General features: G+C 58.8%; 3 protein-coding genes across 3 annotated transcripts; all 3 read right to left on the bottom strand.

Annotated features, from left to right (window-relative positions):
* Window positions 1-2,189: 2,189 nt before the first annotated feature.
* Window positions 2,190-2,711, bottom strand: LOC138065231 (olfactory receptor 14A16-like; the record flags this gene model as incomplete). The annotated part of the gene is made up of 1 exon (XM_068929448.1): window positions 2,190-2,711. A coding segment is annotated over exon 1 (522 nt), but the record flags the coding sequence as incomplete, so codon positions are not given.
* A 5,640-nt stretch (window positions 2,712-8,351) lies between these two features.
* Window positions 8,352-8,873, bottom strand: LOC138065232 (olfactory receptor 14A16-like; the record flags this gene model as incomplete). The annotated part of the gene is made up of 1 exon (XM_068929449.1): window positions 8,352-8,873. A coding segment is annotated over exon 1 (522 nt), but the record flags the coding sequence as incomplete, so codon positions are not given.
* Window positions 8,874-14,502: 5,629 nt separating this feature from the next.
* Window positions 14,503-15,024, bottom strand: LOC138065226 (olfactory receptor 14A16-like; the record flags this gene model as incomplete). The annotated part of the gene is made up of 1 exon (XM_068929442.1): window positions 14,503-15,024. A coding segment is annotated over exon 1 (522 nt), but the record flags the coding sequence as incomplete, so codon positions are not given.
* Window positions 15,025-15,200: the final 176 nt, after the last annotated feature.

A 15,200-nucleotide genomic window follows, 5' to 3' on the forward strand; every position in this document is an offset into this window, starting at 1 on the left:
GCGATGAAAGGCAGCAGCATCCTGGGCTGCCTGAACACAGTAGCGCAGCCAGGAGATCCAGGCGAGTGATGGTCCCCCTCCACTCAGCACTCATTAGAGCCTAGCTAGAAGACTGCATTCAGATTTGGGCGCTCCATCCCCGCCCCCCAATAAAAGAAAGCATTAGCAAAGGGTGAGGAGTTCAGCTGAGGACCACCAAGGTGGTCAGGCTCTGAGGCCCAGGCCCTGTGGAGGAGAGGCTGAGGGAAATGCCTTTTTTTCAGCCTGAAGAAGAGACGGCTTTGGGAGGACCTAACAGCAGCCTTCCAGTAACCACAGGGAGGTCGTCAAGGAGACAAAGTCAGGCTCCCACACAGTGGTGCATGGTGGGAAGGCAAGAGCCAGTGGGCCTAGGAGAGAGGAACTTTTTCAGCAGGAGGTCACTCAAGCATTGGATCAGGTGGTGCAGTGAGGTTGTGCCATCTCCATCCTTGGAGGCCTTCAAGACCAGGCTGGATAAAACCCTGAGTAAGCTGACCTGACCTTGTGACCTGGACTCACCCCTGGAGTGCCCAGACCCTCCCTGGTCATGTTGCTGGGCTTTCTCCAAAGTATGCCCTCATTTCTGAAGGGTATATAACATTTACCATCTTTAAGTGGGGGACAGGGCAAAGGCAGCATGGGGACCGAGGCAGTCACGGCAGCCCTGCTCTCCCTGGAGACCCCACTGCCCTGAGGAGGACCCAAGTGACAAGGAAGAGCCCAAGCACCAGCCGGACAAAGAGCGCCTGAGAAGATGCTGGCCTGAGCAGCTGGGAGCCAAGAGCCAAGGGGCTGACGAGCTGGCAAGACCTGCACTGGGCAGAGGCACCACCAGCTGTGTGCACACTGGCCAGCGTGCCAAGCTCCAAGGCTGCTGCTTCATGCCTCAAACTCCAACGAGCAGTAGCTCACAAGCAGCGTTCCTCGGGGGGCCCTCCTGGCTCTGACACTGCTCAATACCTTCCTAAGCCACCTGGGCATGGGCATGGACTGCGCCCTCAGCAAGTCTGAGCAGAGCTAGCTCTGCGGAAGGAGGAGCCACCACTAGCAAGACCTCCGCAGGCTGTGCCGCCCAGAACTGCTTGAGCCTTATCAACAACCAATGGAAAGGTCTGTCCCTGGCACGGCTGCATCGCAAGCAGCAGCAGCAGCACAGGCTGTGGCCGGATGGTCAGGGGCAGAGGCGGGTGGATGTCTTCCAAGGCCAGCAAGGTCACCTGGCTGATGTCTTTAGCCCTGCTGCATGGCAACCCCCTCCTGGGAAACCCCCCCAAACTGCCCTCTGAGGTCATCATGGGCAGCCTCCCCTCCCACCCGCCCTCCGCCGCTGCCTCCCTCCTCCTGCCTCCCCTCCCTCCTGCCTTCCCTCCCTCCCGCCCTCTCTCCACCGCTGCTAACCTCCCTCCTGCCTTCCCTCCTCCATCCAGGAGGGCAGGCAAGAGTGTAAAAACTCCTGGAAATTAGCAAAAGCGGAAACATTTGCAAATCTGAGACCCTGCCATGTCTCTTAAGAAAGCTCTGCAGAAAGTGTCTATGGGTCTCCTGGGTGCTGGGCAGGGCGCTGTGGTGGTTCGGCTGCAGCCCCTCCATGCCCACCCCGCTGCCCAGCACAGCACGACAGCCCTGGCCCTGCAGCCCCTCCGCAGCTCCTGCTGCCCCAGCGACAGAGCCGCCTGCCCCGAGCTGGGGCCCCAGGAACCTGATGCTCCTTCTCCTTTTCCAAGAGCCTAAGGGACGCGGGACCCACAGTCTCACCCTGTCTGTACTTGTCCGAGCCTGGCTGTGTGCCCCTGAGCACCCTTGGTGTCAGTGCCAAAAGAGACCCTGCAAAGGGAAACTCCCCTCATTGCACTGGGGGCATCCGAGGGAGCTCAGACTAGCGGGCTCTGAGGTTCCCCCATCTCTGCGGAGGAAGGGAGACACCTGGCTTCCTGCTTCACCACGGTCTCTGGCTCAGATTCCTGAGAAGTGGCACAAACCAAAAATTTTTTCTTTTAATGAGAATGTATCAAAAAAGGAAGACAAACAAGAAAAGAACAACACAGAGCCCTGATGCCAAACGCCCTGGGAATGATGAGTGGGTGCACATGGGATGGTTATTGGTGCCCACATTGTACCCACTGAATCACTTTCCTCAGGGCATCCTTGAGCTCCTTGTTCCTCAGGCTGTAGATGAGGGGGTTCACTGCTGGAGGCACCACCGCGTACACAACAGCCACCACCACATCCAGGGAGGGGGAGGAGAGGGAGGGAGGTTTCAGGTAGGCACACATGCCAGTGCTGACAAAGAGGGAGACCACGGCCAGGTGAGGGAGGCACATGGAGAAGGCTTTGTGTCGGCCCTGCTCTGAGGGGATCCTCAGCACAGCTTTGAAGATCTGCACGTAGGACAGCACAATGAACATGAAACACCCCAAGATTAAACAGGTCGTAATCACAACCACCCCAACTTCCCGGAGGTGGGAGTGTGAGCAGGAGAGCTTGAGGATGTGGGGGATCTCACAGAAGAAGTGCCCCACAGCATTGCCTTGGCAGAGAGGTATGGAAAAGGTGTTGGCAGTGTGCAGGAGAGCATTGAGAAAGCTGCTGCCCCAGGCAGCTGCTGCCATTTGGACACAAGCTCTGCTGCCACCCAGGAGGGTCCCGTAGTGCAGGGGTCTGCAGATGGCAACGTAGCGGTCATAAGCCATGACAGTGAGAAGGGAATACTCAGCCAAAATGAAAATGGCAAAACTTAAGACCTGGGCAGTGCATCCTGAGTAGGAGATGGTCGTGGTGTTTGTGAGGGAATTGGCCATGGATGTGGGGACAGTGGTGGAGATGGAGCCTACGTCGAGGAGGGAGAGATTAAAGAGGAAGAAGTCCATGGGGGTGTGGAGGCGGTGGTGGCAGGCTATGGTGGTGATGATGAGGCCGTTGGCCAGCAGGGCAGCCAAGTAGATGCCCAGGAAGAGTGCGAAGTGCAAGAGCTGCAGCTGCCGCGTGTCCGCAAATGCCAGGAGGAGGAACTCGTTGAGGGAGCTGCTGTTGGACATGTTGTTCCCTGCAGGCCCGTGGGACTGTGCCAGGAGGAAAAGACAAGGACAAGTCAGGAGAGACTCCTCTGTTCACAGCTCTTTCCCTTTCTCACACACACCCCCCAACACACACACGCACACACACACACACACACACACACACACACACGTGCACACACACACACACACACACACAGACTGCTTTTCTCCCAGGCAGGACCTTCACTCAGCTCCCTGTCTGCAGCTGCAGTTTGGGCTGGCTGCGTGAGCCATGAGGAGCCGGGACGTGTGCCTGCAGGCTGCAGAGGGGTCAGTGCTGCTGGAGTGTAGGAAGTCTGTTGAGCATCTTCACATGCAGTTTGGAGGCATTTGGAGCACAAAAGCAACAGCTTCCGTGCTGGGGGGACTGTTTGCTTCTTTGTCTGCTCTGCAGGGCTGGACTAGGCAGCCTTTCCGTGGCTCCCAGGGTGAAGACTAGTGAGCCCTGAGAGGCACCAGCTCTCCCTGTGCCCTAGGACACAGCCAGCACACTGGTCTCCACATCTCCACTATGTTTTTTCATCTGCCCACACACAGCCACTCCCAGCAGCACTTCCATCTCCTTAGCACCCCTCTGTGGCTTCTGTGTGGGACATTCAGCAAGCACAAGAGCTGGGCCCTTCTGGAGGGCAGCACACAACTCAGCAGCACACCCCCCCGGGAGGGTGAAGGGTCTTAAAGGTGGCATCTCCTGAGTCAGCTCATTCCCCCTTCCTCTGCCGGGTGGGAGAGGAAAGCTGCAGGGGGCTTGCTGGGGGGAAAGCGTCTGCATGCTGGGGCTGGCCGAGAACAGTGATGGCAAGGTGAAGTGGGTGCTGTCTGCAGGCTGAGGGCTTGTGTGGGCAATTGCTGTGGGTCCTTGCAAACCTAGTCACCCCTCAGCGTGGTGGTGACCAGGCTTAGTTTCTTGCCTCAACCTGACTGCTGCATTTCCACTCCCACCATGCAGAGGCGAGCCCTCTTGAAAACCCCACTCTCAAAAGGTCCTCCTGGAGAGCTGGAGCTGTGGGCAGCCCTGCTCCACGCAGCACCCTCTCGACGGGAGGATGGACCTGCCCTGCTGGGGGAAACCCCTCTCACCCAGAGCTTCTCCCTGCAGCGCCGTGGGGAGCTCCCCGGGCAGGCTGCGTGCTGACCCGCGGAGGCGGCAGTCAGTGCCCCGGGCACACAGCACCCTGGGGTGCAGGGACACCACTCTGACTGATGAACCTGGGCAGACCTGGGTGCAGAGCCCAGCTTCACACCCCGGCTGTGTCCATGGGAGAAGGCAGCAGGATGCCCTGTGCCTCTGACGGTGTGGCAGGACATCCTGCTCTGAAGCATCTCCTCCTCCTCCTCCTCCTCCACAATGCAGAAGCTGCAAGAGCGATCCTTAAAATCCCTATCAGTCATGGGATGGGGTGGGTGCAGAAGACCCCTCCAGGAACCTCGGCAGCATTGCCCTGCTGCCAGAGACTTACCATGCAAAGGGCTGTGCAGATTTCCCCCACAAGGAGCTCTCCTCTCTCCTCCCACTCCACACTGCCTCTCACTTCTCTCCCTCTCGCCTCATCTCCCGTCAGCAGCAGCAGGCAGTGCCCGGAGCCCCGCTGCTCTTGGCAGAGGAGCTGCTCCTGCACACAGCTGTCTCGGGGCCGTGCTGCCCAGTTGCCAGCAGCTCCCTTGGTCCCCGCAGCCTGGCCCCGCTCAGGAGCAGAGGCCCAGCCAAAGGCGTGACTTTCTCTGCCGCCTCGAGATTGTCCTGGGGCTCCAAGGCTGGCAGCTCCTGAGGGGCAGCAGGCTCCCCTCTGGGAAAGGCTCTGGCAGCTGCAATAATCCCCTGCAGTCCCTCTCGGCGCTGTGGAGAGACACTGATTTCAGCAGGGTGCTTGATCCCCTCAGGGGACAGAGGTGGAGAGGGCTGGACCTGCTCCCCTCTGCCTCCTGCTCTTCCTGTCCCATTGCTGGCCAGGAGATGCAGAGAGTGGCCGAGAGGGGGTCATTTCCCTTGCGTGGGGCAGTGATTCAGAGGAGGAAATGCAGGTGTTTGATCTCCGCTCAGAAGGCCTTGGTCGGGAGGGGGATTCAGCTCCCTCCCAGGCATGCCCCAAACCCACTGGAGGTGGGCTTCCTCTGGCCTCAGTTTCGGGGTGCCCAAAAGAGCTGCCTGCATGCAAGGCCTTGCCTGAGCTGCCACGACAAGCACTAGGGATGGAGGGGGGAGTCAGCGGCTCACACCCAAACCCCCGGTGATGGCTGAGGTTCCAGGCTTGGTCCAAGTCATGTGTGTGGGTGTCTGCCAGCTGTGATGGAGCAATTCTGAGACCCTCCCCACATCCTGCCTGAGCCTCAGCTGTGGGCCAGACGGGTGGTGGGGCAGGTTCCCTTGGCCACCTGAACCTACACCATATTCTTGGGCCATCGGAACCTTTCCATGGAGCCATGCATTTCCATGGAGCCTGCAGAGCAGTTCAGCTGACCCAAAGGAGGAGTTCACCATGAGGAGAGCCGGGTCGCTCTCTAGACTCCACCAGCTGTACATACTGCAGTACCTGCTACTCACCCTGGACACTGCCCATCTGGAGTGTTGGTCACATCATACAGTGACCCTGCTACTTCTTTAACCAACCCAGACACTCTGCAGCAGAGCTGGCGAGAGACTTTCAGGAGCCACTGGAAACTGCACATCATCTGCAGTACCTGCCAAGATGCTCCTCTGGAAAGAGACTGAGCATTTGCCCACGGGGGATCACAAGACAGTCCTGCTGTGCAGCATCCTGGGAGAAGCCCAGGGAGCAGCTCCGTATCTCATCTCCTTTGCTCTCCCTTGTTGGAAGGGGACAATCCGCACTGGCCTCCCCTGCCTGGGAATGATCCTCCATAATTCCCCTTCCTTGGGCAGAAACGCACTAGACCTTTGCAAAGGGACTCCCGAGTGAGAGAAGTTGCACCAGGACAAAGGCAAAGTCCTGCAGCTGGGCAGGAAGGACCCCCTGCAGATGGTGCAGGCTGGGGACTGGCTGGCTGGGGAGCAGCTCTGCTGCAAAGGACCTGGCATCTCCATGCACACCAACTGAACGTGAGCCAGCAGTGTGCCCTGGCAGCGATGAAAGGCAGCAGCATCCTGGGCTGCCTGAACACAGTAGCGCAGCCAGGAGATCCAGGCGAGTGATGGTCCCCCTCCACTCAGCACTCATTAGAGCCTAGCTAGAAGACTGCATTCAGATTTGGGCGCTCCATCCCCGCCCCCCAATAAAAGAAAGCATTAGCAAAGGGTGAGGAGTTCAGCTGAGGACCACCAAGGTGGTCAGGCTCTGAGGCCCAGGCCCTGTGGAGGAGAGGCTGAGGGAAATGCCTTTTTTTCAGCCTGAAGAAGAGACGGCTTTGGGAGGACCTAACAGCAGCCTTCCAGTAACCACAGGGAGGTCGTCAAGGAGACAAAGTCAGGCTCCCACACAGTGGTGCATGGTGGGAAGGCAAGAGCCAGTGGGCCTAGGAGAGAGGAACTTTTTCAGCAGGAGGTCACTCAAGCATTGGATCAGGTGGTGCAGTGAGGTTGTGCCATCTCCATCCTTGGAGGCCTTCAAGACCAGGCTGGATAAAACCCTGAGTAAGCTGGCCTGACCTTGTGACCTGGACTCACCCCTGGAGTGCCCAGCCCCTCCCTGGTCATGTTGCTGTGCTTTCTCCAAAGTATGCCCTCATTTCTGAAGGGTATATAACATTTACCATCTTTAAGTGGGGGACAGGGCAAAGGCAGCATGGGGACCGAGGCAGTCACGGCAGCCCTGCTCTCCCTGGAGACCCCACTGCCCTGAGGAGGACCCAAGTGACAAGGAAGAGCCCAAGCACCAGCCGGACAAAGAGCGCCTGAGAAGATGCTGGCCTGAGCAGCTGGGAGCCAAGAGCCAAGGGGCTGACGAGCTGGCAAGACCTGCACTGGGCAGAGGCACCACCAGCTGTGTGCACACTGGCCAGCGTGCCAAGCTCCAAGGCTGCTGCTTCATGCCTCAAACTCCAACGAGCAGTAGCTCACAAGCAGCGTTCCTCGGGGGGCCCTCCTGGCTCTGACACTGCTCAATACCTTCCTAAGCCACCTGGGCATGGGCATGGACTGCGCCCTCAGCAAGTCTGAGCAGAGCTAGCTCTGCGGAAGGAGGAGCCACCACTAGCAAGACCTCCGCAGGCTGTGCCGCCCAGAACTGCTTGAGCCTTATCAACAACCAATGGAAAGGTCTGTCCCTGGCACGGCCGCATCGCAAGCAGCAGCAGCAGCAGCACAGGCTGTGGCCGGATGGTCAGGGGCAGAGGCGGGTGGATGTCTTCCAAGGCCAGCAAGGTCACCTGGCTGATGTCTTTAGCCCTGCTGCATGGCAACCCCCTCCTGGGAAACCCCCCCAAACTGCCCTCTGAGGTCATCATGGGCAGCCTCCCCTCCCACCCGCCCTCCGCCGCTGCCTCCCTCCTCCTGCCTCCCCTCCCTCCTGCCTTCCCTCCCTCCCGCCCTCTCTCCACCGCTGCTAACCTCCCTCCTGCCTTCCCTCCTCCATCCAGGAGGGCAGGCAAGAGTGTAAAAACTCCTGGAAATTAGCAAAAGCGGAAACATTTGCAAATCTGAGACCCTGCCATGTCTCTCAAGAAAGCTCTGCAGAAAGTGTCTATGGGTCTCCTCGGTGCTGGGCAGGGCGCTGTGGTGGTTCGGCTGCAGCCCCTCCATGCCCACCCCGCTGCCCAGCACAGCACGACAGCCCTGGCCCTGCAGCCCCTCCGCAGCTCCTGCTGCCCCAGCGACAGAGCCGCCTGCCCCGAGCTGGGGCCCCAGGAACCTGATGCTCCTTCTCCTTTTCCAAGAGCCTAAGGGACGCGGGACCCACAGTCTCACCCTGTCTGTACTTGTCCGAGCCTGGCTGTGTGCCCCTGAGCGCCCTTGGTGTCAGTGCCAAAAGAGACCCTGCAAAGGGAAACTCCCCTCATTGCACTGGGGGCATCCGAGGGAGCTCAGACTAGCGGGCTCTGAGGTTCCCCCATCTCTGCAGAGGAAGAGAGACACCTGGCTTCCTGCTTCACCATGGTCTCTGGCTCAGATTCCTGAGAAGTGGCACAAACCAAAAATTTTTTCTTTTAGTGGGAATGTATCAGAAAAGGAAGACAAACAAGAAAAGAACAACACAGAGCCCTGATGCCAAACGCCCTGGGAATGATGAGTGGGTGCACATGGGATGGTTATTGGTGCCCACATTGTACCCACTGAATCACTTTCCTCAGGGCATCCTTGAGCTCCTTGTTCCTCAGGCTGTAGATGAGGGGGTTCACTGCTGGAGGCACCACCGCGTACAGAACAGCCACCACCAGATCCAGGGAGGGGGAGGAGAGGGAGGGAGGTTTCAGGTAGGCACACATGCCAGTGCTGACAAAGAGGGAGACCACGGCCAGGTGAGGGAGGCACATGGAGAAGGCTTTGTGTCGGCCCTGCTCTGAGGGGATCCTCAGCACAGCTCTGAAGATCTGCACGTAGGACAGCACAATGAACATGAAACACCCCAAGATTAAACAGGTTGTAATCACAACAACCCCAACTTCCTGGAGGTAGGAGTGTGAGCAGGAGAGCTTGAGGATGTGGGGGATCTCACAGAAGAAGTGCCCCACAGCATTGCCTTGGCAGAGAGGTATGGAAAAGGTGTTGGCAGTGTGCAGGAGAGCATTGAGAAAGCTGCTGCCCCAGGCACCTGCTGCCATTTGGACACAAGCTCTGCTGCCACCCAGGAGGGTCCCGTAGTGCAGGGGTCTGCAGATGGCAACGTAGCGGTCATAAGCCATGACAGTGAGAAGGGAATACTCAGCCAAAATGAAAATGGCAAAACTTAAGACCTGGGCAGCACATCCCGAGTAGGAGATGGTCGTGGTGTTTGTGAGGGAATTGGCCATGGATGTGGGGACAGTGGTGGAGATGGAGGCCACGTCGAGGAGGGAGAGATTAAAGAGGAAGAAGTCCATGGGGGTGTGGAGGCGGTGGTGGCAGGCTATGGTGGTGATGATGAGGCCGTTGGCCAGCAGGGCAGCCAAGTAGATGCCCAGGAAGAGTGTGAAGTGCAAGAGCTGCAGCTGCCGCGTGTCCGCAAATGCCAGGAGGAGGAACTCGTTGAGGGAGCTGCTGTTGGACATGTTGTTCCCTGCAGGCCCGTGGGACTGTGCAAGGAGGAAAAGACAGGGACAAGTCAGGAGAGACTCCTCTGTTCACAGCTCTTTCCCTTTCTCACACACACCCCCCAACACACACACGCACACACACGTGCACACACACACACACACACACAGACAGACTGCTTTTCTCCTCGGCAGGACCTTCACTCAGCTCCCTGTCTGCAGCTCCAGCTTGGGCTGGCTGCGTGAGCCATGAGGAGCCGGGACGTGTGCCTGCAGGCTGCAGAGGGGTCAGTGCTGCTGGAGTGTAGGAAGTCTGTTGAACATCTTCACATGCAGTTTGGAGGCATTTGGAGCACAAAAGCAACAGCTTCCGTGCTGGGGGGACTGTTTGCTTCTTTGTCTGCTCTGCAGGGCTGGACTAGGCAGCCTTTCCGTTGCTCCCAGGGTGAAGACTAGTGAGCCCTGAGAGGCACCAGCTCTCCCTGTGCCCTAGGACACAGCCAGCACACTGGTCTCCACATCTCCACTATGCTTTTGCAGCTGCCCACATACTGCCACCCCCAGCAGCACTTCCATCTCCTTAGCACCCCTCTGTGGCTTCTGTGTGGGACATTCAGCAAGCACAAGAGCTGGGCCCTTCTGGAGGGCAGCACACAACTCAGCAGCACACCCCCCCGGGAGGGTGAAGGGTCTTAAAGGTGGCATCTCCTGAGTCAGCTCATTCCCCCTTCCTCTGCTGGGTGGGAGAGGAAAGCTGCAGGGGGCTTGCTGGCGGGAAAGCGTCTGCATGCTGGGGCTGGCCGAGAACAGTGATGGCAAGGTGAAGTGGGTGCTGTCTGCAGGCTGAGGGCTTGTGTGGGCAATTGCTGTGGTTCCTTGCAAACCTAGTCACCCCTCAGCGTGGTGGTGACCAGGCTTAGTTTCTTGCCTCAACCGGACTGCTGCATTTCCACTCCCACCATGCAGAGGCGAGCCCTCTTGAAAACCCCACTCTCAAAAGGTCCTCCTGGAGAGCTGGAGCTGTGGGCAGCCCTGCTCCACGCAGCACCCTCTCGACGGGAGAATGGACCTGCCCTGCTGGGGGAAACCCCTCTCACCCAGAGCTTCTCCCTGCAGCGCCGTGGGGAGCTCCCCGGGCAGGCTGCGTGCTGACCCGCGGAGGCGGCAGTCAGTGCCCCAGGCACACAGCACCCTGGGGTGCAGGGACACCACTCTGACTGATGAACCTGGGCAGACCTGGGTGCAGAGCCCAGCTTCACACCCCAGCTGCGTCCCTGGGAGAAGGCAGCAGGATGCCCTGTGCCTCTGACGGTGTGGCAGGACATCCTGCTCTGAAGCATCTCCTCCTCCTCCTCCTCCTCCACAATGCAGAAGCTGCAAGAGCGATCCTTAAAATCCCTATCAGTCATGGGATGGGGTGGGTGCAGAAGACCCCTCCAGGAACCTCGGCAGCATTGCCCTGCTGCCAGAGACTTACCATGCAAAGGGCTGTGCAGATTCCCCCCACAAGGAGCTCTCCTCTCTCCTCCCACTCCACACTGCCTCTCACTTCTCTCCCTCTCGCCTCATCTCCCATCAGCAGCAGCAGGCAGTGCCCGGAGCCCCGCTGCTCTTGGCAGAGGAGCTGCTCCTGCCCACAGCTGGGCACATGGGCACTGCTGCCACGGTGCCAGCAGCTCCCTCGGTCCCCGCAGCCTGGCCCCACTCAGGAGCAGAGGCCCAGCCAAAGGCGTGACTTTCTCTGCCCCCTGGGCTCCCTCGAGATTGTCCTGGGGCTCCAAGGCTGGCAGCTCCTGAGGGGCAGCAGGCTCCCCTCTGGGAAAGGCTATGGCAGCTGCAATAATCCCCTGCAGTCCCTCTCGGCGCTGTGGAGAGACACTGATTTCAGCAGGGTGCTTGATACCCTCAGGCGACAGAGGTGGAGAGGGCTGGACCTGCTCCCCTCTGCCTCCTGCTCTTCCTGTCCCATTGCTGGCCAGGAGATGCAGAGAGTGGCCGAGAGGGGGTCATTTCCCCTGCGTGGGGCAGTGATTCAGAGGAGGAAATGCAGGTGTTTGATCTCCGCTGAGAAGGCCTTGGTCGGGAGGGGGATTCAGCTCCCTCCCAGGCATGCCCCAAACCCACTGGAGGTGGGCTTCCTCTGGCCTCAGTTTCGGGGTGCCCAAAAGAGCTGCCTGCATGCAAGGCCTTGCCTGAGCTGCCACGACAAGCACTAGGGATGGAGGGGGGAGTCAGCGGCTCACACCCAAACCCCCGGTGATGGCTGAGGTTCCAGGCTTGGTCCAAGTCATGTGTGTGGGTGTCTGCCAGCTGTGATGGAGCAATTCTGAGACCCTCCCCACATCCTGCCTGAGCCTCAGCTGTGGGCCAGACGGGTGGTGGGGCAGGTTCCCTTGGCCACCTGAACCTACACCATATTCTTGGGCCATCGGAACCTTTCCATGGAGCCATGCATTTCCATGGAGCCTGCAGAGCAGTTCAGCTGACCCAAAGGAGGAGTTCACCATGAGGAGAGCCGGGTCGCTCTCTAGACTCCACCAGCTGTACATACTGCAGTACCTGCTACTCACCCTGGACACTGCCCATCTGGAGTGTTGGTCACATCATACAGTGACCCTGCTACTTCTTTAACCAACCCAGACACTCTGCAGCAGAGCTGGCGAGAGACTTTCAGGAGCCACTGGAAACTGCACATCATCTGCAGTACCTGCCAAGATGCTCCTCTGGAAAGAGACTGAGCATTTGCCCACGGGGGATCACAAGACAGTCCTGCTGTGCAGCATCCTGGGAGAAGCCCAGGGAGCAGCTCCGTATCTCATCTCCTTTGCTCTCCCTTGTTGGAAGGGGACAATCCGCACTGGCCTCCCCTGCCTGGGAATGATCCTCCATAATTCCCCTTCCTTGGGCAGAAACGCACTGAACCTTTGCAAAGTGACTCCCGAGTGAGAGAAGTTGCACCAGGACAAAGGCAAAGTCCTGCAGCTGGGCAGGAAGGACCCCCTGCAGACGGTGCAGGCTGGGGACTGGCTGGCTGGGGAGCAGCTCTGCTGCAAAGGACCTGGCATCTCCATGCACACCAACTGAACGTGAGCCAGCAGTGTGCCCTGGCAGCGATGAAAGGCAACAGCATCCTGGGCTGCCTGAACACAGTAGCGCAGCCAGGAGATCCAGGCGAGTGATGGTCCCCCTCCACTCAGCACTCATTAGAGCCTAGCTAGAAGACTGCATTCAGATTTGGGCGCTCCATCCCCGCCCCCCAATAAAAGAAAGCATTAGCAAAGGGTGAGGAGTTCAGCTGAGGACCACCAAGGTGGTCAGGCTCTGAGGCCCAGGCCCTGTGGAGGAGAGGCTGAGGGAAATGCCTTTTTTTCAGCCTGAAGAAGAGACGGCTTTGGGAGGACCTAACAGCAGCCTTCCAGTAACCACAGGGAGGTTGTCAAGGAGACAAAGTCAGGCTCCCACACAGTGGTGCATGGTGGGAAGGCAAGAGCCAGTGGGCCTAGGAGAGAGGAACTTTTTCAGCAGGAGGTCACTCAAGCATTGGATCAGGTGGTGCAGTGAGGTTGTGCCATCTCCATCCTTGGAGGCCTTCAAGACCAGGCTGGATAAAACCCTGAGTAAGCTGGCCTGACCTTGTGACCTGGACTCACCCCTGGAGTGCCCAGACCCTCCCTGGTCATGTTGCTGGGCTTTCTCCAAAGTATGCCCTCATTTCTGAAGGGTATATAACATTTACCATCTTTAAGTGGGGGACAGGGCAAAGGCAGCATGGGGACCGAGGCAGTCACGGCAGCCCTGCTCTCCCTGGAGACCCCACTGCCCTGAGGAGGACCCAAGTGACAAGGAAGAGCCCAAGCACCAGCCGGACAAAGAGCGCCTGAGAAGATGCTGGCCTGAGCAGCTGGGAGCCAAGAGCCAAGGGGCTGACGAGCTGGCAAGACCTGCACTGGGCAGAGGCACCACCAGCTGTGTGCACACTGGCCAGCGTGCCAAGCTCCAAGGCTGCTGCTTCATGCCTCAAACTCCAACGAGCAGTAGCTCACAAGCAGCGTTCCTCGGGGGGCCCTCCTGGCTCTGACACTGCTCAATACCTTCCTAAGCCACCTGGGCATGGGCATGGACTGCGCCCTCAGCAAGTCTGAGCAGAGCTAGCTCTGCGGAAGGAGGAGCCACCACTAGCAAGACCTCTGCAGGCTGTGCCGCCCAGAACTGCTTGAGCCTTATCAACAACCAATGGAAAGGTCTGTCCCTGGCACGGCCGCATCGCAAGCAGCAGCAGCAGCAGCACAGGCTGTGGCCGGATGGTCAGGGGCAGAGGCGGGTGGATGTCTTCCAAGGCCAGCAAGGTCACCTGGCTGATGTCTTTAGCCCTGCTGCATGGCAACCCCCTCCTGGGAAACCCCCCCAAACTGCCCTCTGAGGTCATCATGGGCAGCCTCCCCTCCCACCCGCCCTCCGCCGCTGCCTCCCTCCTCCTGCCTCCCCTCCCTCCTGCCTTCCCTCCCTCCCGCCCTCTCTCCACCGCTGCTAACCTCCCTCCTGCCTTCCCTCCTCCATCCAGGAGGGCAGGCAAGAGTGTAAAAACTCCTGGAAATTAGCAAAAGCGGAAACATTTGCAAATCTGAGACCCTGCCATGTCTCTCAAGAAAGCTCTGCAGAAAGTGTCTATGGGTCTCCTGGGTGCTGGGCAGGGCGCTGTGGTGGTTCGGCTGCAGCCCCTCCATGCCCACCCCGCTGCCCAGCACAGCACGACAGCCCTGGCCCTGCAGCCCCTCCGCAGCTCCTGCTGCCCCAGCGACAGAGCCGCCTGCCCCGAGCTGGGGCCCCAGGAACCTGATGCTCCTTCTCCTTTTCCAAGAGCCTAAGGGACGCGGGACCCACAGTCTCACCCTGTCTGTACTTGTCCGAGCCTGGCTGTGTGCCCCTGAACGCCCTTGGTGTCAGTGCCAAAAGAGACCCTGCAAAGGGAAACTCCCCTCATTGCACTGGGGGCATCCGAGGGAGCTCAGACTAGCGGGCTCTGAGGTTCCCCCATCTCTGCAGAGGAAGAGAGACACCTGGCTTCCTGCTTCACCATGGTCTCTGGCTCAGATTCCTGAGAAGTGGCACAAACCAAAAATTTTTTCTTTTAGTGGGAATGTATCAGAAAAGGAAGACAAACAAGAAAAGAACAACAGAGAGCCCTGATGCCAAACGCCCTGGGAATGATGAGTGGGTGCACATGGGATGGTTATTGGTGCCCACATTGTACCCACTGAATCACTTTCCTCAGGGCATCCTTGAGCTCCTTGTTCCTCAGGCTGTAGATGAGGGGGTTCACTGCTGGAGGCACCACCGCGTACAGAACAGCCACCACCAGATCCAGGGAGGGGGAGGAGAGGGAGGGAGGTTTCAGGTAGGCACACATGCCAGTGCTGACAAAGAGGGAGACCACGGCCAGGTGAGGGAGGCACATGGAGAAGGCTTTGTGTCGGCCCTGCTCTGAGGGGATCCTCAGCACAGCTCTGAAGATCTGCACGTAGGACAGCACAATGAACATGAAACACCCCAAGATTAAACAGGTTGTAATCACAACAACCCCAACTTCCTGGAGGTAGGAGTGTGAGCAGGAGAGCTTGAGGATGTGGGGGATCTCACAGAAGAAGTGCCCCACAGCATTGCCTTGGCAGAGAGGTATGGAAAAGGTGTTGGCAGTGTGCAGGAGAGCATTGAGAAAGCTGCTGCCCCAGGCACCTGCTGCCATTTGGACACAAGCTCTGCTGCCACCCAGGAGGGTCCCGTAGTGCAGGGGTCTGCAGATGGCAACGTAGCGGTCATAAGCCATGACAGTAAGAAGGGAATACTCAGCCAAAATGAAAATGGCAAAACTTAAGACCTGGGCAGCACATCCCGAGTAGGAGATGGTCGTGGTGTTTGTGAGGGAATTGGCCATGGATGTGGGGACAGTGGTGGAGATGGAGGCCACGTCGAGGAGGGAGAGATTAAAGAGGAAGAAGTCCA

Source organism: Struthio camelus, unplaced genomic scaffold, assembly GCF_040807025.1.
Source record: "Struthio camelus isolate bStrCam1 unplaced genomic scaffold, bStrCam1.hap1 HAP1_SCAFFOLD_48, whole genome shotgun sequence".
Lineage (NCBI taxonomy): Eukaryota > Metazoa > Chordata > Aves > Struthioniformes > Struthionidae > Struthio > Struthio camelus.